This window comes from Phymastichus coffea, unplaced genomic scaffold, assembly GCF_024137745.1.
Source record: "Phymastichus coffea isolate CEN01 unplaced genomic scaffold, Cenicafe_Pcof_1.1 PCOF00031, whole genome shotgun sequence".
NCBI lineage: Eukaryota > Metazoa > Arthropoda > Insecta > Hymenoptera > Eulophidae > Phymastichus > Phymastichus coffea.
In genome coordinates this window covers 1,143,828-1,168,814 of record NW_026706842.1, presented here as the reverse complement: position 1 = coordinate 1,168,814, position 24,987 = coordinate 1,143,828, and the positions used below count along the sequence as shown (strand labels likewise).

The following is a 24,987-nucleotide window of genomic DNA, read 5'->3' as shown; positions in this document are numbered from 1 at the left end:
ATATTTTACGAAATTTTCAATATTTTTGTTTAATGAAATAGATCATTTTACTCATTTTTAATATCACTAAAAGGTCGGAAAAGCATAGCATCGAATTATATATTTTTATACAATTGGAAAAATTATATATTTATGATCACATATGAATTGATAAATTTTTCAAAAACTCTATTAAAATTTATATTTTAACAAAGCTTTTAACGTATAATCCAAATCATGCAAAATATTTTATAAATCTAAATTTTAGAATTCAAGAGGTGTCGGGTTAAAAATAAAAAGAATAAGTGATAACAGAATTGTGATGTTTATATATTATTTGTTTAACAATATAACATCGTAAAACATTCTGTATATACATTATGTATATAGTTTTTTTATAACTTAAAATTAAATGTATACTGATTGCAGTAATTACTTAAAGAAAGATCACAACTATAAAAAATCTTATTTAATACGCTTCTACATACTACACTAAAACAACCAGGTTACTATTAACTAAACTGTAGCTAATAGTTTATTTACAAAATTAATCGTTCAATATAATACGCTTGAGGATAAACGCATACGTGATAAAATCCTGCTTTATCGTTGCATATCTCGCTTAATCTCTACGTCAGCAATCATCGTAGGCTTTATTTTGTTTGAACATGTAAAAAAGTGATTTCGACAAACAAAAATATAAAATGACAGTTCTCTAAAAATAAAGCCTACTGTATACAAATTGATAATAAATAATACGATTGTATTATCTTATCAGCAAATAAAAATCACGAAAGGGAATAAAAGTATTTTATAATCTCATTTACTGACATCATTCAACTTATATGTCCTTCAAAAATGCTACAATTGTCACGTATATAAATTTGTTTTTCATGCAATTAGGCTTGAAGTTAATAATTTATAGTGAACTCAAGTTACACTTACTCGACGAGTTTTAATGTCTACTAATTTTTCTTGTAAAGCATATGTGTGTCTTAATTGTAGGAAAGATCACCGTTCAATTCTTAATATTTTATTGCTAAATAATTGTATAATTGACTGCAAATATATTTAATCCTTAGGTAGAAAAACAGTATAATTAGGAATCAAATTAATTTATACTTTATGTAAAAAAACGAGTTAAGCCTTCGATCTAGACATTATTATAAATTGTCATGTTCGTGTAATATTTCTAAGATGGATGTATTATGAATATGAGTATGATTTAAGAAATTCGTATATTTAGCAACAAACTTGGATCTTGATCCAGCACGAGTATTAAAATCAGTTAAAGCTTAAATCGACTAATGTAATATTCAAATTTTGTAGTAATATACCGTTTTGTCTAAACCTGGTTAACTGGAATTCAAAGTATTAATAAATAATTTCTCATAACGAATAAATCTAGTGTTATGGAATAAGTTATATACAAATTCATCAATCAATGGATTCCGTAATTTTACACGAAAATCACAGTAAATGTATCAAACAGTGTAATAATTCCAGTTGCGTCGAGATCTAATGAGTTTTCGATATTGTAGTATTTATGCGACATCACTATTAATATATTCGGCAATCCAGACACTAAAGCTACTATTTACAACTTATAAAAAATTGACATGAGCCTTAAGTGAAACATTGCTGTACAATGACGATGCACATTTGCAGTATGATCGGCAAATGAACGACAGTGACTACGGTCGTAGTGCCATAGTACCATTAGCATTATTAATAATACCCAATGTTGTCAATAGAATTGACTCTGTCGTATTTGCGACCGGAGCGAGCGTCGTAACATTAACGTTGGATTTTTCGACGTACAGCTCAGCAATATCTAATAACGATACCCAAGTTCCAGAAATGAGAGCGGCTAAGGCAACCAAAACGAGGAAAGCGTTTTTCCATATTCTCCAGTAGCCGGCACCAAGGTGTCCATCCCAACACGACACTGTCTCGACCACAGCTGGGATAAATATTCCAAGGAATGAAAAGAATACTGCTCCTACCAGAGAAATAAATGGGTCGAGTGATGGAACTAACATTGCCACGCTCACTGAAAAACAAACAAACCAAATTATCAATTTCACAAAGCCCGTGGAAAGCTATTCAACCTACAAATCCATTCTTGATAAATATATTTAATTACCTGTAAGTAGCACCATCAGCACTCTCATGACGGTTTCTCCGAGGAATTCCCATCTGTGGCTGAACTTGTGCTTAATAGTATTCCAAATAATCTCTAAAGGCACAAAGTATTGTAATCCATAAGTAAGTATGATTGCAAGAGCAATTAGTATCTTTACAATCTGTCCAAGGCTGGAAAAATTAAAAGAGCGTGATGTTTATTACTCATGCATGTTCTGCACGGACGTCATTAACATAGCGAATAATTGATTTTGAATAAAATCAAGAGCAACGCGCGTGTTTTTGCTCATACATACTTACACTTGATCAACTGGAAGATTGTAAGTAATGCTGCCTTTAGCGTCGTCCCCGTAACTCAGGTATCCGAACACACCCATCATAGTGTATAATGAAATGACAACTGTCATTGAGATATTGAGTACACTGGGACAGCCAATAAAATGTCCTGGATTTGCCATGCTATTTTCGATTGGCATTACCTACAAAGAAGGGACAACTGCGCTTTACTATAAGATACAAAACAGAGCTTTTAAGAAAATGAAAAAAAGGCAGATACTCACAGTACCGATTCCTTCAATGGCAAAGATAACGGTGGCGAAGAACTTAGGCAACTGCTCCCAAGTCGATACGTAATGGATCTTTTCTAGCGGTTGGATGTCGCTGAATATATAATAAAGTGTAATGGCAAAACCAATCGTCAAGCTAATGTTAGCCACAACGGAGAACGGGACCAAAATCTTTAAATGCCGGATCTGTCCCAGAAGGACCACGGCTGGGATTAAACAGAGCATGTACGTTCTTATATCGATCCCCTGGCCTAAGTAGTAATCTCCTAGCTGAAAATAAAAATTTATTGCTTGAGTTACTTACTTCATCGTTTTAATATAACTTTTCAAAGGTTACCTGTCAATTACATAGTACCAACATTTTTTACATTTCGCTGCCAGACAAAACAAATTTTCTATTTTATGGATAAACATGCGCGTATTACACACGAAGAACAAGCTAATCCATTTCCCAGAACTTTTAAAAAGATCTGCCTACGATTGCAAGTTTATGCAAATTGTTTCCTTGCCTTGCGGCTTCTATTTTTAAAAAATATACATATTTTAAGCTCTACGAAAAACTTTCATTGTTGATGTCAGTCAAACAGTACTTTATTCCACGGAACAAACGAGACTTCTCAACTAATCGTAATGACGCGCCGCATGCCTATTAACAGATTCATATCTGCAAAGACAAACCAATAAGACATCGATGAGATCACCGAACTAGTCAAAGTCAACAGCTCACCGAAGCGTCTGTTAGATAAACGGATATGTGACGAGCGAATAAACGAAGTATGCAATTGTGATGTGCACCCACCCACCTGTTTGATACCCGTCGCTATGAAGACTATGTAGACGCACGAGCCACCGACATATGTAGCGCATAACGCCCAGTTAACGAGATTCCTCGCGAAATTGGCGTATCTCCTAAGGGGCTTTGGTCCATATTCGAAAGCAGCTCCGGCGGTGTCGGCATACGTCATCTGCGGCGTCTTCGTCTTGCGACACAATACGTGCGACGATCGTACCAGGATGTGGACGCAATGCGAGCACAGGATACCTATGAGCACCGTACCAATACCACCGACTATCAATCCACCGTTCTTTATCGCACTTGGCATCGCCAGGATACCCGTGCCCAAGGACGATTTGATGAGGTGCGTCGCCGAACCAGCATCCCTGCAAATCACGGGGAAAAAAATTAAAAAGTTAGCAGAGCATCCCAACAGTTCTTTCGCCTGTACCAAATTATAGATATTGAGTCAGAGCTTCTACAAAGCGATGGCCCAATGAAATGCTTGAAAAACCGCTTTGTTTATTAAATGTGTGACAAGGTAAAAGCGTTTCTGTAGGAGGATTAGTCAGTGCATCAGAGCGCGCTCGCAATGCTAATTTAACCGTAATTGATTTGTGGTTAACGCAACTAAAAGATTCGAGGAAATACAAAGACATCCAACTAGAACGAGTTGTGCGCTGAGGTCACCAATTTCATTCGCGAAGGTTGCATCGACGCACCACGAGCATACTCTGAGATTTTACTGTTCTACCCGCTATATTCGTGATCAATATTTGCAGTTATATGTTTTTTTTTGGGCTTTGTTTGAATATGAAAACACTATAAGCTCACAAGTTTTCGAATTGACGTCACTGATAATCCGATACCATTTTTGAAGACTATGAATGGATATAACTTTTTGCTGTTAGTTGGAAATCCTGAGCCAATACTCAATAATGGAATGATTGAACGATCGTCTTAAGCATCACCAAATGTATCTTGTAAAGAGTTTGCCATTTTTAATTCACGACAGCGTGTCTTCTAGGAATTTATCAACTGTAAAAAAATCTCACACGTGCTCCAAGGAATCGAGTTATGACTTTGATAAGGATATAAATTATTATTTTTTTTCACTTTTCAGCCGGTTGAAGGATATTTTTTTACCTGATTTTGCAATTATTCTTAATGTTCGTATATGCAGATTATACATTTGAATTTGTTTAAATCATATATTACAACACAAAGATCTGTCGAATACAATTTACATAATTCATCGTTTTTCGCTTTTTCTTCAGACAAGTATATCGTCCATTTATAACGATATTTTTCATATGATCAATATATACGACACATGTTCTACCTTTATGATAATAAACTCATGTCTGCGACTGAGTGCATACTTATTTAATATTCAATTTTACGAAACGATGCCATTGAAGAATCACAAAGAATCTTACGAGCACGTGATATCCGTCGAGTATGTTTAAGGGGCGACCTTGATCTCGATGCAAGACGTAGGTGAAAGGTTCCCATTACGCTTATTCAATCCATTCTTTTCACGCGATCGCTAGCCATTAAATCTACCTGTTCGATCGCGTCTATAAAAAAAGATGCACAGGATAGCCGAAAGTCGAGAAGAATGTTGATATTAATTGACGGTAAGTGCGTTCAAGGTCCGCAAGTATTAAGATAAGAATATCATTACAAATGTATTTTTCATATCCGTCGGGATTACACTGGATGACAATGTTTTTTACGCAAAAACGGCAACCTCACCTAACAAGCAGACATTTTAAAATTGTCCGTATCACAAGATATAAATAATCTATTTAAAATTAAATCCAGTGATTGATTACGCTTTCAAATATTTCTTGTCATCATCATAAAACTTTTTGTTCGGCAGTTCAGCGGAAGACCATGAAAATGACATTTTATTTCCGCGCTGAAAATCATGATAAATCAAACTATTGATTTAAAGATGTTTTTCTTTTTGTTTATCGCTATATAATCGCGCGATTTTTCTTATGCAGTCTTCGTGTGGGAGGACTGATGAAAAACGGAAACGTTTGTGTGCATACGGTATAAGTGACGACGGTAATGACGAGGTATTGAGGTCGTGGACATCAATGCTTTGTTGGCGTTGCGCACAATTATTATCCGTGTGGCATTATCTCCGAGGAGAGGCTTAATCTTCATTAATTGATTCAATGCAACTTTTTTCTTTCTTTCTGAATAGTCCATGTTAAATGTGGAGATGTTTGCGTTAAATATTTATCGATTTTTTCGAAAAACCAGCACAGTGACCTTCCTGCTGCACAAAAGTCGCCAAAAGAGAGAATGTAATTTTTGAAGGACTCGTAACTTTCTAACTTTAAACATATCGTTGTGAATCAGAAAGCAGCACTGCTAAAGATTCCATTCAATACTTGTATTTTATTTCGATATCAACGATACTTACGAGGTCATGTGCTTCTTATCTCTGTGATCGAATGGATTGTACAGTTCATCCTTTTCTCCGGTCGTCGGTGCTATTTTAGTTCTGTAACAGAAAAACAGGAAAATTTTCTGTTAACATTCCTTTTGTTCGGTGAACATGAAACACTTTCACAGTCTCCAAATTTCGTTATTTGGTAAAAAAACAGTCCCGTCGCAGATAAGAAAAAAAAAGCCCGTTGCATTTTGTCCTGGAAAAGAGAAACAAAAAATTCCCGCACGTGTTGAGTCGAAACCCAAAGGCATATTTTTTATCGCGACAAAAGCTCTCACCACCTATCGTCAATCTAATACTAGTCGCTGATAAGAAATATCGATTTACGTCAACGATTCGGTATACCTACGATAACGCGAAATAATTGAGAAGTAGCAAGTTTTGATTGCTCGATTGCATTTGGATTATGATTCGATAATCAGGTATTTTATCGCGATATCAGTGCACTACTAATACCTTTCGATAAGCTAATCTAAGGCCAAGGTCATTACTCCGCGGCATATCGGTGAGCATTATTTTCGTATTTTTATTTATTGATGTTCTTTCGTGTGATCAATTATTCATTTGATGACAAAGTTATACCACGTGAGATAAAAATGATCAAAACAAAATTAATAAGTAAAATGCCAGTACTTTTTTCAACATTGATAATGTTTTATTTGTGTCCAAGGATTGACCAAGCTAACGGTCTATAACGTTATAGTTTATTACTATTTTTTCTTTCGACGTAAAACAGAAACGTTTTAGTCTGTTATTAACAATATTAACGGTGAAAGTGACAAGCACACTTACGTGCTACTGAAATCTCTCATCTGCTCTCCTGGCGGTTCATTTGCTTCCTCCTTTTTGCCCATGTTTGAAGTTCTGAAAATAAATAGATTTCCCTCATTAATACTGAACGAGAATCCAAAATAATCTAAAAAAAAAAATAATTAGATAAATCTATGAGGGCTCGTGCACGTGTTAACGGCAAGAGGAAAGGAGCGTTCCAATATGGCCCGAAACGCCCTTACCTCGAGATCATCTCGCTTCTACTTCGTCCGATAACTGGTGTAGTGACAAGTGAACAATATATACAAAATGTCATGCACAATCGGTAGGAAAGACACTGGAGGAGTGGGAATCTCTTTTTCTCGTGACGACGACGTAGAAAAATAAAGACAAAAAAACGTTGCGCTTACGCTAGTTTGTTCACAGTCAGTGTTGTTTGCAGTCGCGCGCACCCAAGGATAACGTGGCTGCTTGGAAAATCGCACCGCGATCTGCTTTGATGTCGTAGTGGTGATAAAGGAGTCCGCACTGTCGCGTCATGACCCCGATTTCAATCTACTTGGAATTTATTAACGAGTATGCCCTAGCAGATAATCTTCCGCGAGCGTGAAAAAGCCTCAACGGAACGCGAACGTCACTATTTCTGCACCACAAGGGGGGCTCGGAAAAGTACGCGTAGTCGGTTCGTAGTAAAGCAACAACATGCGCGATGAAGTCGCAAGAGTTCTTCTAGCGCGGATTATAGATAGACTAGCTAAAAGCGATGGCGAAACTCGATTGTCGGCGTCGCGAGCTCTATACAGCTTTTTCCGGCAATTTCAGTTCTATCCTTCATCGGCTGTTATCAGAGGTATTTGACCGAGGTATTGACTTGATTGATTTCAATATTGAAGCTCTAATACGGCTGTAATCAAAGACAGAGTTGAAACATTTATTAAGAGCAGCGAGATTTCTTTTTTCAATTCCTTTCGCCTTTGTTGAAAACGGATTAGTCGATTATATAAACGGTCCATAACTACCCACTGTTTTTAACTGACTATGAAAGAAAATTACCTTTTTTAACGATGTAATTGATAAACGATTGAAAGCTTCAAGATCCTTGATCGATAATTTTTCTAAAAGCATTACCTTAGCGCAGACTTGCTCGCAGTGTTCACGTGATCCGTAGATTTAAAACGTGACAACGCATAACAAGTATCGAAAGAGAAAACCAATTGCGATAACGTAAGCGTCAAAAAACTAGCAATAGATAATTACATTTCACTCGATACGCTCCCGCGGTGATTGATCATTGAAGATAATTGAAGTCGCGCAGTACCCTGCCGCAGAGGAAAAGGTTGCACAACTTTAATAACGCATTGAACTTTCAACCTTATTTTTAGTTATTCAATTTCTTTACATTCGATCGTATCCGCTTATGGGGCGCGCGGCGTTACTTTGAATTTCACGATTACGAGTTCGATAATAGTTTAAGGTAATTAAAGCATCACTTAGACAATGAATTTAGCAAAAAGAGCAGATGAAATATTGCGAAGCGACCTATCTATCAAGTATACACGAATGGAATAATCAATTTTTTACATGACTCATTTACGGGCCGATTCGATTGATCCTCAGATGCGATTTCTCGTTGACAAGAACGCGATATCGTATCACTTCATTGAAAAAATACTCGAGTGTTCAAAGAATTACTGATGCAAGATTCGCTTCCGTTGCGAGAATATTTTAGGGATATTATTTTGGTAATGCTATTTCGGGAATGAACCGTCCCAGAGATGCGCGCGTACGTACGTACACAAAAAAAAATTCAGGTCGACTACAGAATTTCTTTATTTTGGAAGTCGGCAGAAAACACAAATAGTGGAAAAATATGCGGAAACCTAAGGAGTGAATGAACGTCATTAAAATCTCTTTCGGTAACTCGAGACGCAGTTCATTCGTTAATCTCAATGGCATTTACAAAGAGTACACGAGCGAGCAGGAAATTTCCGAAAGCTGGCGAAATGCGAAACCCCGACGCATGCAGACGCGTTGAAAGAGTAGTGTCCCGCGCGCGGTACACATTACAGGCGCCGAAAGCCAAACAAACGCTGCGCCGCGAAAAGGAAGGAAGCGAAGGCCGACGTACAGGGAGTTCCCGCGGCGCCGCGTACAATACGCGTCGATCTCGAGAGATTTATCGGCGGCACGTATACCCGCGAGCCGAGTGAAATCTCCGATTGATGTGCGCGCGTCGCACGTGCGCGGCCTAGACTATACCGCACGGCGTTACACATTTGCGCGGTCCGACGCGCAGTTGCGTAACCCCGCGAGCGCCGCCGCGGCTGGGTACGGCCATTGTGTCCGCGCGAACGGGGGTCCCTTTCCGAACGACGCAGCTCGTTTGCTTGGCAACGCGCCCGAGAAAGGAACGGGATGCTGCCACCTTTCGCATCTGCGCATCTCCGCTTTAACGAAAGCCGAGTTCGGGACACGTGCGCGCGCGCGCGATCGAGTGGAAAGGTTTCCGCTGAGCGCCCGTAGAATTCCAGTGTCCGCTGCATCCGTGGCATGCCGCGGCGGCGTCTGCCTAGCGATAACGATCGAGCCGATTGGAATGTCAGCGACCGCGTCGTTAGAGTCGAAAACTCGACGGGCGATATCGCGAGGCGAGGCCTCCGCTGTACGAGTGAAAACTCGACGGGAGAATTTTGAAATTAGCATCGAATGAGCATTGGGCAACGGGCGACGCGCCACTCCTCCGCCCGCTCATTCTCGTGACGTCGCTGAATAATTCAGCCGCTTAAAGACCGACTGCACGTGCCTGTGCGTTTGATTGTTTTAACAAGTGGCACGCGGCTTTCTCTGGCGTGAACCTGCAGCCAGCGATGCGCCAACCATCCTCCTCCCCCTCTCCTCTCCGTCGCGAAGAGAAAACCACTTCCATGCGTCAGGAGGGATGTCTTTGAATTGCGCCTTTTCCCGGAATCTGTACCAACTGTATTTTGCTCTTCCGGCAAAAATATTGTCACGCGCAACGCGCGAATGCAATTATAGTCGCAGAGCTTTTAAAGCTAACTGATACGTTTCGTGGGCTGAACGCTTTAACTATTTATAGCTTTGTGTGTCACATATTTTTTTTTTCCCAGCAACGCCAACTCGGCAAATGTCATTCACGATACATTAATACAAATGAGTCGGAAAACTTCGAGCAATTTAGGTGTCTCTTTAACTTGCGTTTCTTCTAAAGCGTTTCCAAATGAAAAACGAAAATTCCTTTAAGTTGTGAAGGCTGATACGACGCGTGAAAGAGAAAAAAAACCGGTCGCGTGGAATTCAAGACCGCCACGTGGAAAATTGTGCACCGCGTGAGTCGGAACATTCGAATTTCTCTCACGTGATCGGTTTCCTATGCGTGGCATTTTGAAAACATTACGAGGCATTGTTTGTTTATCAAGCGAAAACACCATTACCGAGATTCTGAGTCATCGCCGAAAATTAGCAATAGCCGTTAATGAACTGTCCAAGAAAGCGGTGCGCGTCACAGAATAATGCTCATAATGAAGTTTTAGTAGATAACGAAATTGAGAGATTCCAAAGCGGTGCGTACGCACTCGCTGATAGTACTATTGATTTTCTAATTTCGATTGTAGGTCGGTTGTATGGTAGCAAAAAACAAAAAACAAAAACAATTCGATTTGTTGACTCTCGGGATTGAATTGCGATTAAGCTTGTCAATATTGTCCGATTATTCAGCAGCATTCAAGGAAAATCCCTTATACTGTAATATTCAAATTAGAAGCAGATTCTTCCGCTGCTTTTTAGTGTCACGACGCGAGAATATGGAAATGTTTTTGCAACTGCTACACAAAAGCGAGATTTATTACTTGGAAACGTTTTTCTTCTTCTTTTTCTTTATGCGCGAACGGAAACTAAGGTAGACTGGAAAAACCAATTTTGAAAATGGACTTTTAAAGTGCGCATAAATTGAGGAATAGGTAATAGCCGCCGCTGTGAGCGAGAGAGGAAAGATTCGAGTAAAACTGAAACTGGATAAAAAAAAGCACGAGGAAACGGAAATCGTGTGATGACGACGACGACGACGACAACGCCGACGCCGGAGAGGAGGATCCTACTACGGCTCGCAACCCAGTTTAATCGGCTGTTTCACCACCTTATTGCGCTCGATCTTAGCACCGAACAAGGCTCGTGAAAATTCCACGCCGGAATTCATTTACTCTGATTTTTCTCTTCGTCGCGCGAGCCGAGTTGCGCAGACAGCCGGGCGGTGAGAGGCTGCTGCCTGTTGTGCGCGCGTGTGTTTTTCTTTTCCATTCGCAGACTGCCGATTTCGTTCGTTCTGTCGACGTTCAGCAAGTAGGAACGCGACGAGCTCGACTTTATGACGAATTGGCTCTGAGAAAATGAGCTCCGAACGCGCGGGCATAGAAGCCGCGTCGTGGTGTATCCGCCGACTGAGTCTGTCGTTAAAATCGCGGCAAGAAAGAGGAAAGGGGAGCGCGCGCAGCGGCGGAAAAACTGCAGCGAGCACGCGCTAAACATCGCCGTCCGGCGCTGTGAGTTTTCACAACGACAAAATTGCGCGCAACTATAATACTTTGAGGTCGTAGAGATCGAAAAGAAGTCCGCGTGTGCTTAGAAAATTCCGCTGTTCGCGCTCGAGCGCTTCTGTACGAGAGCGCGCCGCGAGCCGCGAGTGCCGTTGAGCAATTGCCGCTGCGAACGACGTATCTTCGGCGACGAGATGAGCCGCGGCGGCGCTCGAGCTCTGCATTATTCTCTGGACGACGATGCGATAATAATTGGAAAGTGATTCGCACACGGGAGTTGCGCTTGCGAAACGTAGTCGCGTTGTTGTGAGAGGAAAATAAAGGTTACGAGTGCGATGTCGTTGACTTCGTGCAGCAGCAGCAGCAGCAGCAGCGGCCGCAGTAGCAGTAGCGCGCGGGCCCATTCGTTTTCTATTTGCCTCGACTTCTTTCCTTAATGAGACCTAGCTTGCGAAAGGCATACTTAGTATTGGGTTTGTTTTGCAGGAATGCAGAGCACTCGATCGCAACAATCGAGACCTACATCTGGTCGCGGCGAAATTAATTGGCAGCGACAAGTCGTAACAAATCGAATTATTCCACGGAGGTATAATTCAATGGCGATTTATAATTGTAACACGAGAACGTAATTATATAATTTTATGATATTATTACTGGGATGCGTTTGCGTAACTTGCAAACGAACGCAGCGACGAAAAGAGAGAGAGAGAGAGAGAGAGACGTCATTACGCTTTCGAATTAAAGAAAGGTATAAAAGAATGGCCCAAGCACGCCTTTATATGTTCGCGCTCTCCCACTAATAATGACGAAAGAATTGTCCAAGGTCCTTCTCCTTGCGTAGAAGGCGAAATCGGCACTGCGAGTGCGAAAGGTCTCGAAGACTCGTTTTCTTTTTTCTCAACGAAATTACGCAAATCAAAACAAAACTACTCACTCTGTATTTCTTTCTAATTACTGATGAAAATTGCTGTCGGGCCTTGGTTCATTCAGTCCCCTCCAAGTTTGGAAAATCAGTTCGGAAAAGGCAGGCACACAACGCCGGCTGGAGGCGACGTAAATAGAGAAGTGTCTATACCGCGCAAACACTGTACTGCAGGGGCGGTCTGCCGGCACGTGGAAATGTATCGTCAGAAAGAAAGAAAAGAAACGAAAGAGCTGGCTTGGTATCCGTGCGCGCGGAGATTGTCCAGGAGAGCGGTGGCTAGAGCAATGTGTAGCGACGACGTAGCGCGGCGCGAGCAAGTGTGAGCCGCCGTAGCTCGCTGCACTCTCGCAATACTAGACAGGGCCCGCTGGTGGTGGCAGGATTATATACCACCGACGACGTATACCCAACGCGTGGTGCTCGCGCGGCGTCGCTGCCGCCGCCGCCGCCGCCGCCGTCGTGCTACCGGCTCTCCCGAAGTCGGGCCGCGCGCATTGGCGGGGGCCGCTACACGAGGCTCGCGCCGACCGAAAACCGATGGTGGGGAGGGATGCCCGTTAAAAAGCACTGTAGCTACGTACGCGCACACATCTCTCTCTCTCTCTCTCTCTCTCTCTCTCTCTCTCTGCGTGTACTTGTGTTATACACGCGTTACTACCTGCCTGCTTATCTGAGCCATGGCACAGACTCGTTTCTTTCGAATTCACCTCTGCGCACAATTTGTACATTTGCTCATCCAGCAGCAGCAGCAGGAGCAGAGCTCGAGGCTATTCTTGCTTCCTAGTCGTCGAGTTTTTCCCTGCACGTTACTTCTCGTCTGTTACTTTGTCTCGATTCGCTTTTGTATGTCGCTGGTTCTGGTTTCGTACCTACGGCGTCGAAAACAACGGCAGAAGGGCAGGAAACGAGACAATACCTCCTAGGAACTTGCAAGGGGGCTCCAAAAGGACTGGAAATTCCCCGACCTCGAAAGTTCGAGGGTCATGCCGCGCGTGTAACAGTTAATCCACATGCACGATGTTCGCGGAGAAGTAATACCGAATAACGTTCTACTAGTGCACGCTGTGTCGTCTTGTCGACCGTGACAATATTTTTTTTCATTTCAAAATTGTTTCAACTTGCAAGTGGAAAGAGGGTCGATATGGTCAGGCTGACACTCCAAGGCATCCTTGCCTCCAAGGGATCCTTCGAGGAGCCTTTTTGGGAGAACGTTGAAGCTAGAAAATCACGAGGACGTAAGTAACGATCGATCAGCTGAAATATATCTGAACAAATTGAGCAAGATGATGCTACCGAGAAATACCATGATTTACGTTAGAGAAGCAATTAAATACTAGCGAACGACGCGCTAATGAGCTATAATTCCATAAACTCGCAGTGAATAATAGACAGCCTGCACAATTGCGATCGTTGTATTGTCTGAGCGAGAAAGCTCGAATTAACGAAAAGAATGAAATATTAAAAAGCGTTTTATAGCTGAGCCAAGTTTACAGCCAATATACTACGGAGAAATACAATCACACGTTTACGCGCAACAGCGTCCGTCAAATAAAATAATCAGCTTGGCTTTTGTGTATACTTAATTGCTCTAATTCGAATTACGACAGGTGAGCGCCTAACGCGGCGGCGGTAATTTTTCAGATATGTCCAACAAAGCTGATAATCGATTAAAGGTGTATCCGGCTGTGTCGCTGTGACTTTTATCGGTCTGGCGTACTTTGATGATTGTGAAAATTTAATCATCACCGATCTTCGTTGAGTCTTTAGAAATACTTCAAGCTTGTACTCACACTGTCAATGATCATTGCTAATGACGTCTTCGATCGCATTTCGATTAAGATTCGATAGAAGAGGATAGGATAAGAGCAATGAACTAAATAAATGAAACGTTTGAGAACGTATTATAAGAATATAAACAACGAGCATACTGAACATTACACACTGTAAAATGTAGGTGTTTTGTACACTGACAATTTTCAAAATTTTCCATTACCGTAAAAGGAATTGCAAATGAATTGCGAGAATGAATGAGAACTGAAAAATAAATGGATTAACCATCAAATTGACGATTATCCTGAAAAATGTAAGTCGATAAGAGGCGATAATAATTTAATTAAGTGACGTCTAAGGTAAAATACAATTAGAATTGCGTAGAACGGTTCCATCGATCTCTATCGCGTCGACTCATAATCATGCAAAAAGTATTCGGGAGCACGTGTCTTCAGGAGAGTAAAGCATGGATCGTCGTCCTTTTCTAAATAGCTCGGACTCGCTTGCGAGCACGACGCGTACGTACACAGGGAGACGCCTGTCTTCCTTTCACTCTCGCTATATAGGTAGAGCACGCCATGGGCCGCGAGCACTACGCAGCAAATATATATCGTAAGTCCTCACCTTTCTCTCTCATCTTACTGCCGCTGCTCGTCCGGCATTCTTATAAAGGTATACTTTATAGACCGCTATGCATCTCGCTGCGGCTGCTACTAGATGTCTGAGAAAAACCAATCACGCTATTATGCGCGCACACGTGAAAGCGTAACTCGCGTCGCCTGTGTGCTCAGTGCACGTTTATACATTTACGCGTACGCGTGACTGCGCGCCGACAATTAGGACACTGGCGTATGCAACAGGTGCTATTCCACATTTTCATTCGTCAAATTATGGATGTTATGTCACAGCTTACCGGGAAACACTTTGTTTCGAATGTGGCGGAAAGAAAAACACGCGAGCATTAAAGTGATACCCATAAAATAATTATGGATGTTTTTATTTTACCTGCGTACCGTTTTCGCGATACTCTACAATTTGGTAGATACCAACGAGATTATGCAAATTCTCGCTTTTCTTTCACACGCTGAATTATCCACTAGAAAAGTGTAATATTCGTACCGGTTCAGTAGTGTACATATTCGTACACGTGACCAATTCTGAAGTAACGTGCACGAGATAATGTAAGCCTTCATTCAATGCCGTAGCCTGCTTTTCTTTTATCTTTATTTACTTTTAGATTCGGCATTTTTTAAATGCTTATGTTACAACCATCATTTTAAAGATCGTCAAGTTTTTTTTGTTGTCAGACAACAATGGATTTCAACTTTTGTGTCGTCATTACTCTTTTAGAATCGGTTATCTTTGAAAACGTTTTATTGATAATAACTTCTCTCGACATATGGATGTTAATAATATCCTTTTATTGCTCTTTGTATTAACGTTACTCAAAGCAACATAAATGTCTTAATCTTTGCAAAATTTGTAATAATAATAGATTTAAAAAATTGATTTTATGTTAACGCTTTTTTTTCTAATTTATTCATTAAAATATACACCTGAATAAAATAAATTTTGAGAGTGGAGAAATCACGATCTCGTTTATATCCTTTTATTCAGTGGTTCGTAGACGTCACTGGAGCCTATTATCTTATTTTGAGCTACATATGGCAACGACAAAATGAAATTCGTTACTTACAAAACATTGTAACTAGAATGTCATCAACTTACAACTATCATTGTGATGAGCTGTATTTTTCCTTAAATTTACTCTCGTTTGTTTTCTTTTCTCTAGCATACGTCTACTTACCGACTACCTAAATGAAGAAGTACGTTACAAATGAAACGTTATTTTCCGGTTAATGTTTACGTCACGTACATCACATAACTTTTTTATTACCAAAAAACTATACGTCATAATTGTCAATCTAACTAACCCGTTCTTACTTTTCATAATTGCTGTGTTAAAAATTGCGTTTTCTGAACTCGCAAGTTAATTTTTTTCGAAGCTACGTCGGAAAATACATTATTTTCCTACTTTAAAATGACTCAGTGAGAACGAACATATTTATATTACGTTTGATTGTACCGTTGTAACTAAAAGAATGTACTTAGTTTTCATGATAACGCAGATTCCTCGGTACAATTAAATTCAATAGCACACGTGTAATTTTATCAATCGCCGGTAGAACACTTGAAAAATAAATCTTTCATCAGCATGTAGCTTTGACAATAGAAAGGTAACGTCTAATTAGAAATTCCTTCCTGAATTTATGCGCGATACGTGTCGAAATTACTCATCGATGTTGAAGGTGAAGATTTTATTTACAACCCGTTTAATTAATGTTTCGGACAAACAAAGAATATTAGAAAACTTTTCTTGGATCATTACAACTGCCCGAAAGGTAGTTCGTAGAAAGCATTAGCTTGCCGACAATGCTATCGAGAATTTCCAATGATAATATTTTAAGTAGCAGAGCTGAATTCTTTAAAAATAAAAATCCCATCAAAGTCAATATTAACGACTCTGTTGAAAAAAGTCGTTACAATCGTGTACGAACGCATACGCATAAGTGATCGCGCGTAAACGAGTATCTCGTATTTGGCCAATCGAACGCAACAATGGCATTAAATTTTTGTGATTGCCTCGAACGGCGCGGATCACGTTTTCTTTCCCCGAACGGTAAACAAGGCAACAACATCGCAACGACTCGTGCGCACCGTAATTACCGTTCAAAGCGTGTCCACGACGATTCAGCGCGAATCCCTGCGCTTCCTGTACATTTTCCCCTCTTGCGCAAGTCTATCTCATCGCATCGGCAATAACTCTTCTCGCGCGCGCAGAGCCGCAACTATCTGCGTCGGCCCTTCTCGAGACTCGCGAAAGAGCGCGCGACACAGAGAAAGTTCCAGAAGGCTCTGGCGGTTGCGCCGTCCTGCGGCCGCCTCGCGCTCATTATTGCCGCTAGTGCCATTTTCCCCGTTTAACTCCTTTGGCTATTTCGTTTGATCCCCCCTCGAGCTCGGCCAGCTTCGCAACCGTTCTCGCTCAAAAGCATTATTCGCAATCGAGACGAATAACCACTTGAATTAACGAGTCTTCAATTTTAGGCCACGAATGTGGATTATGAAACGATTATTTCAAAGTCAGGGACAAACCGATGTTTATTCGAAGCAATACATGTTATTTTCGCTTTATTTATACTTACTATAAGTTTTCACTGCACAAATTTGGACAATACGGTTCACCTTCGAATCAATATTATTTGAGCTTTCCGACAATAGCGATCGTGTACTGCAGTTGAAAATTGATATTTATAATCCACGAATTATGCGTAATGCGTAGCTTACGATGTGGAGCACATGTCCGATGTAACTGGTTCATCGCCGCTTTTTTGACGGATGATAGAATTTATATTTTCCAGAGTTCCGAAAATCTGTCGAAAAGATGATTGGATCAGTGTCACTGAGTTATACGTTACATTCTTTTGTAATGACATATGTAATGACGTTATCTTGGAAAAAATGTCGCAACATTAACAGATACGTTTACGTTTACAGCTTCGAAGGAAATTCAAGAAAAGGCGTCACTAATGTTTCATACGCGTATTACATAATTACCGTTCTTCGTGTGACTGGAAAGCGTGTGATATGTTAGTCTTCCACTTACATTTTTACATATGTTTTTAATAATCTTTAATGACAGTGAAAACTCATTAATTTCGGTATAATACACATTTCATTAAATAAATTATTCCAAATAACCGATTGCGTTTAAGTAGAAATATCCAAAGACTTGAAAACGATTCTTTGTAATGCATGCCCATCTTTTTCCTCGAATATGTTCGTGACGTCTGCTTAATTAACTTTTTCCAACATTATGATACAATTACATTGATTTGCGAATGAGTGCAAATGAAAATCAATAGCTCAAAGCTACTTCGACATTCCTTCAGGAAAAATTCCTGAACTGCAAGGAATTTTTTCATTTTATTATCCAGTTGAACGGCTTGGATTAGAATTATTAAAAAGCTTTTAAATATTCTTAGCTGTTCAGCGCAAGTATAATAAGAAGTGATTGTAAAATATGATTCGTTATGATAGACTATTCAAAGTGCAGTTTTGCGATTAATATGCATGAGAGTTATCAAAGATTGGAAAAATGAACATAAAGAGGCTGTTTGCATTGGCAAATAAATTGCAGTCTTTGATTATTATATCAACAATCCTTTACCAGAAGCATTAGCCAAACGATGCTGATGACAATATTCTTGATGATCATAATCCTGCCTTTGCAGCCTGTAAGATAATTCCACTTGGTTGCGATCTCAATCAATATGGGGATTAGAAGCATCACGGTTGTCATGCTTATTGCTGCAAACAGACCCAGAAGCGACGCCATGTGTGGCAGAGCTATTGCCAGCAGAGCTTAACGCAAACAGAATGGTAATTAATATTTTACGTATTTTGCCGCAATCCTTATGTGATTGTACAAAATTTAGTGAGTTTATTGTTTTTATTTTTTTTTATATTGAGATGGTGCGAATTCACATGTGGTTAGGTGCCAAAAATGTGATTTTATTTTAATGAGAAGCGTTCGCCTTCTGATCAACTTGTTTTTCGTCTATTGTGATTACTTCAATCGTGTGTGAGTGAACTGCCTTTTGATAATAAGCTTTATCTACAGTAATTTTCAAAAATATTTAATAAATAACATTTTTTACAGATGCTTGAACTCTGAGAAATGGAATTTTAGTTCAAATAGTATTAATATACAAATGAATAGTGTATTGATACACAAAGTGTGAATTCATTTCTCGTAATTTATCGTTAACGAATGATCAACATTATTCTAATACGAAACTACTTACTGCAAATAATAACACCGCCTATGCGGAAACATCTTTCATAGCATATGTTATCGCCAATTTTCTTTGCAATCATTGGCCATAAAATAGTTATAGGCACATAATATTGAAGACCGTAAGTGCATAAGACTGATAGGACAATTGAGACTTTTACCATTTGCGCTGGCCTGCAAGAAATGATAAAGATTGATTTACTTTTCTAATGCTTATAAACAACATTAAAAAATTCAAATTTAGCTTTTGTTATCAGAATGGCCTAATATTTTCAACCGAATACTGCAAAGTGGATTACTCTTTCAATTGAGTTCTCTGTGAAAATGGATATCAAATATTTACAGAGAGTTTTAAACGAGTGTGTTTTAAATGAACACGATGATCCATATTCAATGGAATTTTGTTCATTGTGTCTACATTAAACATACTTTTTTCTCGTGTTTATCAGTAATTTTTCTATTACTCATCAATCATTTTACAAAAACGTATTTTCTCAATGTTTCATTTGTACAGACGTTCATCATGAAAACAATATTTTAAATTGATAAACAATTGTCAATTAGTAGAAATTAGTAAACAAATAGTATTATAAATTTATATTTAATTCCTATTTTTCTGTGAGTAATGAAAAATTTTCAGCAATTAACTCAAGGTTGCAGTGAGATACGGAAGACTATTGTACAGCCTTGATCGACCGCAAGAGCTAAGTTTTGACGAGGTGAAATAAAACGAGACACGAATTAGCAATAGAAATCCCTGGTACAGTAAAGCGAATGAACTGTCAATGCTAAGGTCAAAAAATATACGTTTCCGTAATATGAATCACCTTATTAATACGTTATGTTTAGCAAAACTCGTATTATTGTATTTTATTATTTTTCAACGTGTCGTATGAAAAATACAACTTTGCCGTACACACACCCGGTGCTCAAATTTGCGCTTTTCGTACATTGTTAAAAAAAAAACTAAAAAAAGACTGTACCTAACATGTTTGGGAAAGAGATTCTCGTCTCGTTTACCTTTCCACCCTCCCTTCGCTTGGGCTTACCTCACACAGAACAAGAATCTACTTTCTCGCGCTAGCTAGGTAATGTAATAAACAAATAAATTGTAATGTTGAATGAATTAAATCGAGCTTGCAGTTCTGGCATGAAGTATTGCACAATGATCTAAATATTTAGTTGATTGAGTGATTTGTTCGTTCTTTAATGACATAAAAAGTTTTTTTTATTAAATCAAGCATATTTTTAAGATGCAGATACAAAGTGATTCATATGACATTTGATACGCTTCGAATTCGAGCAAAAGTCTACTGTCAATTCTTTACTCAACTTGTGTAAATAAAAAATATGAAACGATTGTTATTAAAAAATTAAAATTCATTCGTAAAACTGACTTAACTTTGTTAAGGAAAGCATAAAGCTTGACTGATGCAATAACACTGAAGACTTACAATTCATTGAGAGGCAGATTCATAATAACCGTGTCGCACGCATCTGGATACTTGTTATAACCCAGGAAACCAAATAGTATGTAGATACAAACGTTGACGATCATCGAGCTACCCAGCACAACTGGCATCATTGAGGGATGGATCATCGAGTTCTCCAGCGGCAAGAGTATTGACATGTTGTGCACAGCGAAAAGAAAGACGCCACAATAGATAGCCAGCTGTTCGTAGTCGGTGTAGGTCTCGAGTCTCGACGGTGATGGGAAGTCCGAAAGTAGATAGTAGAAGGTCAAACAGAAGCCGAAAAAGAGAAAAACGGCGCCCATCACCGAGAACGGTACCAGATATCGGAAGTTTGGTACTAGTGAAAAAGCGATGAAGATCGGTATCAAGGCCATCAAGTACCAGCGAACGTCGACATGTGCATCGGCGAAATACTCGATAACCTGAATAATTGGAAAGAAATATTTCAATGTATTTTCATATAAACCAGTAGTTGTAGCCATAATTGTTATATAAAAACTAGATCAATTAATGATTGTACGCTTGAGATATCTACGAAAGATGATGATTTGGTACATTGTACAAGTAGTAATTTTGTAATACTCAGTCGAGTGGCATGTCATTTCATGGTCGAAAATCGCAATCGTTACGAATGATCTTTATGATCACGAGTTGGAACATTGACAAACGTTGATCTTAGTACGTGATCCGGAATCGGACCAGAACCACTAGCAAAATAACGTGATGATTTCACAGGGAAAAAAAGTAAAAATTACGTTTTTATAGCATTCGTCACAAATGGTTTTGGTAATCTGCCCTATTTAGAGTACAGACGCGAATTAACCCTGGCACGTTTATTTTATTTGTACAATGACAGTATTGGCGAAGTCGCTGGAATGTAAACATTGTCTGTATCAAGTGCCATATGAAGAATTTAGTACTTAGTCAAGAGGAAAAAGAAACGACACGCACTAAAAGGAAAAAATATACTCATTATTTCGCATATTTTTCTTATTCGCGCGCAAGGGCACGAGCAGACAAAAGCTCGGTCTGTTTTTATTGGCATGTTAATGTCGTCGACCTTCGTCGCCAAAACAGGAACGACGTAATTATGTGGTTGTGCAATTGGATCATTGCTAAGATTGTCGGCATGTCAAATGTTAAAGTTTTATGACTTTCTCTCTATCGCGCTAACGTATTGGCTTTCAACAGTTTATTCGTTTATGTATGCGCACTGCGCTCTCCGCTAGCCGTAGTCACAGTTTTCCGCCGATAATTAAGTAAACAATAAAGTGAAAAAAAAAAAAACAAAAACACAGCCGAGGAGGTCAATTTTCGTATAATTTACTCGAATTGTCAAATTGACGAGGTGTGCAAACACGCACATTCTACAGCGTAGCCGACAGTCGAGAGATGTCGATCGTCGTCGCCTGGAAACATCCAGAAAATATAATAAATTTTAGCACCGCAGGCTTTCTACTTTTACAAAAAAAGGACGAGAAACAGAGAGGGAGGGAGAGAAACTAGCGACGAAAGTGCGATTTTCACGAGTAGAGGGACATTTGCCGCGCGAATTCGCTGCCATTTCCTCGTGTTTTGCGGGCTGAGAGAGTCTACGCGATTTGCGCGACTAGATTAATGTCGCATTTTAGTGCTCCGAAATATACAAGATAGTCACGCCAAAGAGGAAGTAATTTTTTTTCTTTTCATTTATAATTAGACTGCTGTATATCAATGCTGCGAGAGAGGCTTGGAATGAAGACAGTGAAATTGCGTGATGGGTTGGAACTTTGATGATTATACGACGCGCGTGTACGAAAAAAATTATGAGAGCGTGTCGCGCAGAAATAAAAATAGAATAATGGATATTTGATGTGTTGATAGCGAGATATCAGCTATTAAAGAATTGTCTCGGTGTTAGCTCTCCCGCTGCACTATTAAGATAAGCATTACGTGTACCGTTCAATTGATATGGAGACGAGCGCTATAATACCTGCAGCCGACGAGTTCATCGGGGTATACAAGGATAATCTAATTGTTGCGGCAGAAAAAATATCCGTGAACGTCGCGAGAGCTTCGGCAATGCGAACAGCGTGACGCCATCGTACGACACTTTCCGACGCAGGAAATGGCGTGGCGGCTATGGGAGCCGCAAAGTCGCGTGCGCGCTCGCCGAAATGCGGCAGTGCGCCCTTCCCGACGTTTCGTCGCTGCGCGTGCAGGGCAGAGCGCGGGAACGCCATCGGTCCGGCACTGTTTCCGAGGGCATCGTTAAAGTTAACTGCCTGCACGTGTAGCGCGCATTCGACGCAACCCTTCGGGGCCAAGGACGAACAAGTTTAATGCGCGCGCAAGTGCGCACACGGACATCTGTTGATTCTTAGCCGTCCGCGGCCGTCTAAAAAACCGGTTGCAAGTTCATTGCAAGGGCCCCGTCTCTCTCTCTCTCTCTCATTGTGCCTTCGAATTATGTTGTTTTCTTAATTGATTGTATCTTTGAATCAACTTGACCTTCGAGCAACGAGACTATAATCTTCCGTCACCGCGTTGCGTCAATGAACATTTCGCGCGGATCTATTCTATTACCGGGGCATGATATGACCGGGATAACCCAAACGAAAATCATATTTCATTGCAATTATGAACAGCCGTGAGTTCGTGATTTATGCCCCAAGTGATATCGCGTTGGCCCGTCGAAAAATTATCGTGACGCAGTTACGTTGTCCAAATAAGACCCGTAGCGCTGTCTCCTCTGGCTACTGTATATGCTTTACAAAAGTATTAATAGCCTGACACTAGGGGAGTTTGAATCCCAGCCCTCGATCAGGCCTCGCTCAATTGAAAGCGCTCTAATGATCTTTCAACGAGCCTTTCCAAAGTTAACAGACTTGGGCGACCCGTAAAGGCCGCAGATTGATTGGTGCCTACGCATACCTTTCTCTTTTCTCACCTGTTGTAAAGAGGAGGCGATATAGAGCGCATAGACCACGGCAGTCTCGTACTGCACGAAGCAAACGATGACGTTGGTCGCGACGCCAAATGCATTGGCGTACTTTCGAAAGGGTTCCGGTCCCAGGCCGAACGAGACCTCGGCCGTTTCCGCAAAGTTCAGCGAGGGTATGCGCGCGCGCTTGCACAGGATCTGGCTGCATTGCACCTGCACATTTCGGAAAAACTGGTTTGCCAAAGTCCTTGAGAGCAGCTTTCATTTTTTCTTTTTGCTTTTCTTTCGCCGTTTGCGCCACTCCGATTCTTTCTTATATTATCGTCGTATCGAGAGGTGCTTTGTTCAACACTTCGTGTGGTTCGAAAAATTTATCAAGTCATGTTTGAGTTCCTACTCGACCTGACCGTGCATTCTTTATTAAAAAAGAAACAATTGTAGCTAGTAAAATGCAGTGAAGTATCGATATCTATTCCAGATTGTCATGTACTTTTTTTTCTATATCAAATTTGTATACCGACAGTCGGAAAATTCTAAAGGTTAATTGTTTTTTCGCACTTGTTATTTGTATCAAGACTCAAAGAAGATATGAAATACAAATTTCTCAGGCCAGCTGCAATGTAGTTATTAAAACGGAATACAAAACGAGGACATTACCGTTAAAACAGCCGTGTGAATGCTTATACTGCCTACGAGAATGCTACAAGTAATGGCAGCAATATATCCAGTCTTTCTAAAAGCGTATGGTAAAAATAAAATTCCACTTCCGATAGCAGCCTTTAATAAATGCATAAACGTCGCAAAAGTCGTACTACAAACGTAAAATTTGGATCATTAGTAGTCATGAATTATTAATTTTGCTGATTTGTCGATCTTACGAAGTTATCTGCTCTGACGGTCTGTATTTCACAGGATCGTAATCGTCAGTTTCGTCATTTCTTACGCTACCTTGAATTTTATGCATTGTTCTGTAATATGTGCAAGTTGCTTTATCATATCATCTCTGTGCGCATATGAGAAATTATTTGAATAAAAAAAACGCTCACGAGCTACAATTTCCTTCTAATTGCTTTCATCAATGCTGTTCACACGTAACAAACACAGAGCACGTTCTTTGTTATTCTTGATAAAGAGCGACAACGCTTATCTCATTATACGTTCTTTGGGCAAACTTATTGTTTATATACGAAAGAGATAAATATTTTGAGCAGTATATTCGTATATCCATTCGTATCAGTCAAGGTCGAAATATTCATCTTACCTTTCACTACGTTAATTCGATTCAATTATGGATTAACCTATCAATCACTCTTGAAAGATTTGAAAGATTGTGAAATTGTCAATAGTCCACTGACTGAAATGAGCTTCCGATTAAGTATTGACAAAGGAATTTAACATGTGACCAAAGTTTTTGAATGCTACGATCTAATTCCAAGAAAATTATTAGTAAATTCTTAAATTTGTCTAGAATTTATTGCCAGGATCATTTCCTATTCAAATAATTTTATCATAATTTCACATGAAATATATAGTGGACTCAAATTGGATAAGTTTTTTTTTTTTTTTTTTTTTTTTTTTATTGAGCTTTCTCAACTCCTTTTGGAGTTATTTAGCTATAAGTTTACATTGTTTTTTGATCTGTACAAGTAGGATACATTGTAGATATAGATGAAAGTTTTGCGGTGGAAAGATTTTACATATTATACATGTAGGTTACAATTTTTGAGAAACGTATACAACATATTACAAACTTCTGTTTTGGGATCATAGATTAGACAGC

General features: G+C 39.7%; 2 protein-coding genes across 5 annotated transcripts; both read right to left on the bottom strand.

The window, feature by feature from the left end:
- Positions 1-304: 304 nt before the first annotated feature.
- LOC131663070 (proton-coupled amino acid transporter-like protein pathetic) lies at positions 305-12,547 on the bottom strand. Of its 4 annotated transcripts, XM_058933155.1 has the most exons (8): positions 12,191-12,547; positions 6,728-6,799; positions 5,906-5,986; positions 3,494-3,851; positions 2,685-2,960; positions 2,425-2,603; positions 2,126-2,295; positions 305-2,032 (listed from the first exon to the last, which is right to left on the bottom strand). In XM_058933155.1, the coding sequence occupies exons 2-8, from the start codon at positions 6,787-6,789 to the stop codon at positions 1,674-1,676; spliced, it is 1,485 nt and encodes a 494-aa protein (XP_058789138.1). In that variant the 5' UTR covers positions 6,790-6,799; positions 12,191-12,547; the 3' UTR covers positions 305-1,673. The 4 variants fall into 4 exon arrangements, with proteins under 4 accessions (XP_058789138.1, XP_058789140.1, XP_058789139.1 ...); XM_058933157.1 differs by lacking the exons at positions 6,728-6,799; positions 12,191-12,547 and adding an exon at positions 4,300-5,758; XM_058933156.1 differs by lacking the exons at positions 6,728-6,799; positions 12,191-12,547 and adding an exon at positions 4,300-5,816 and having other exon boundaries at positions 5,906-5,979.
- Positions 12,548-17,295: 4,748 nt separating this feature from the next.
- Positions 17,296-24,171, bottom strand: LOC131663077 (proton-coupled amino acid transporter-like protein pathetic). The gene is made up of 7 exons (XM_058933168.1): positions 24,086-24,171; positions 23,865-24,018; positions 23,214-23,420; positions 20,264-20,706; positions 18,820-18,983; positions 18,183-18,376; positions 17,296-17,385 (listed from the first exon to the last, which is right to left on the bottom strand). Exons 1-7 carry the CDS (start codon positions 24,169-24,171, stop codon positions 17,296-17,298), a joined length of 1,338 nt encoding a protein of 445 aa, XP_058789151.1.
- Positions 24,172-24,987: the final 816 nt, after the last annotated feature.

Bases quoted from the DNA above. Each gene is read 5' to 3' on its own strand.
- LOC131663070 (XM_058933155.1), bottom strand. From the start codon at position 6,789: ATGGGCAAAAAGGAGGAAGCAAATGAACCGCCAGGAGAGCAGATGAGA. The intron at 2,296-2,424 runs GTAAGTATGTAT...TAATTTTTCCAG, and splicing joins AATCTTCCAGTTGATCAAGT to CCTTGGACAGATTGTAAAGA. The intron at 2,033-2,125 runs GTAATTAAATAT...TTTGTTTTTCAG, and splicing joins GCTGATGGTGCTACTTACAG to TGAGCGTGGCAATGTTAGTT.
- LOC131663077 (XM_058933168.1), bottom strand. From the start codon at position 24,171: ATGCATAAAATTCAAGGTAGCGTAAGAAATGACGAAACTGACGATTAC. The intron at 18,984-20,263 runs GTAAGTCTTCAG...CATTTCTTGCAG, and splicing joins AATCTGCCTCTCAATGAATT to GCCAGCGCAAATGGTAAAAG. The intron at 18,377-18,819 runs GTAAGTAGTTTC...GTTTGCGTTAAG, and splicing joins AGGCGGTGTTATTATTTGCA to CTCTGCTGGCAATAGCTCTG.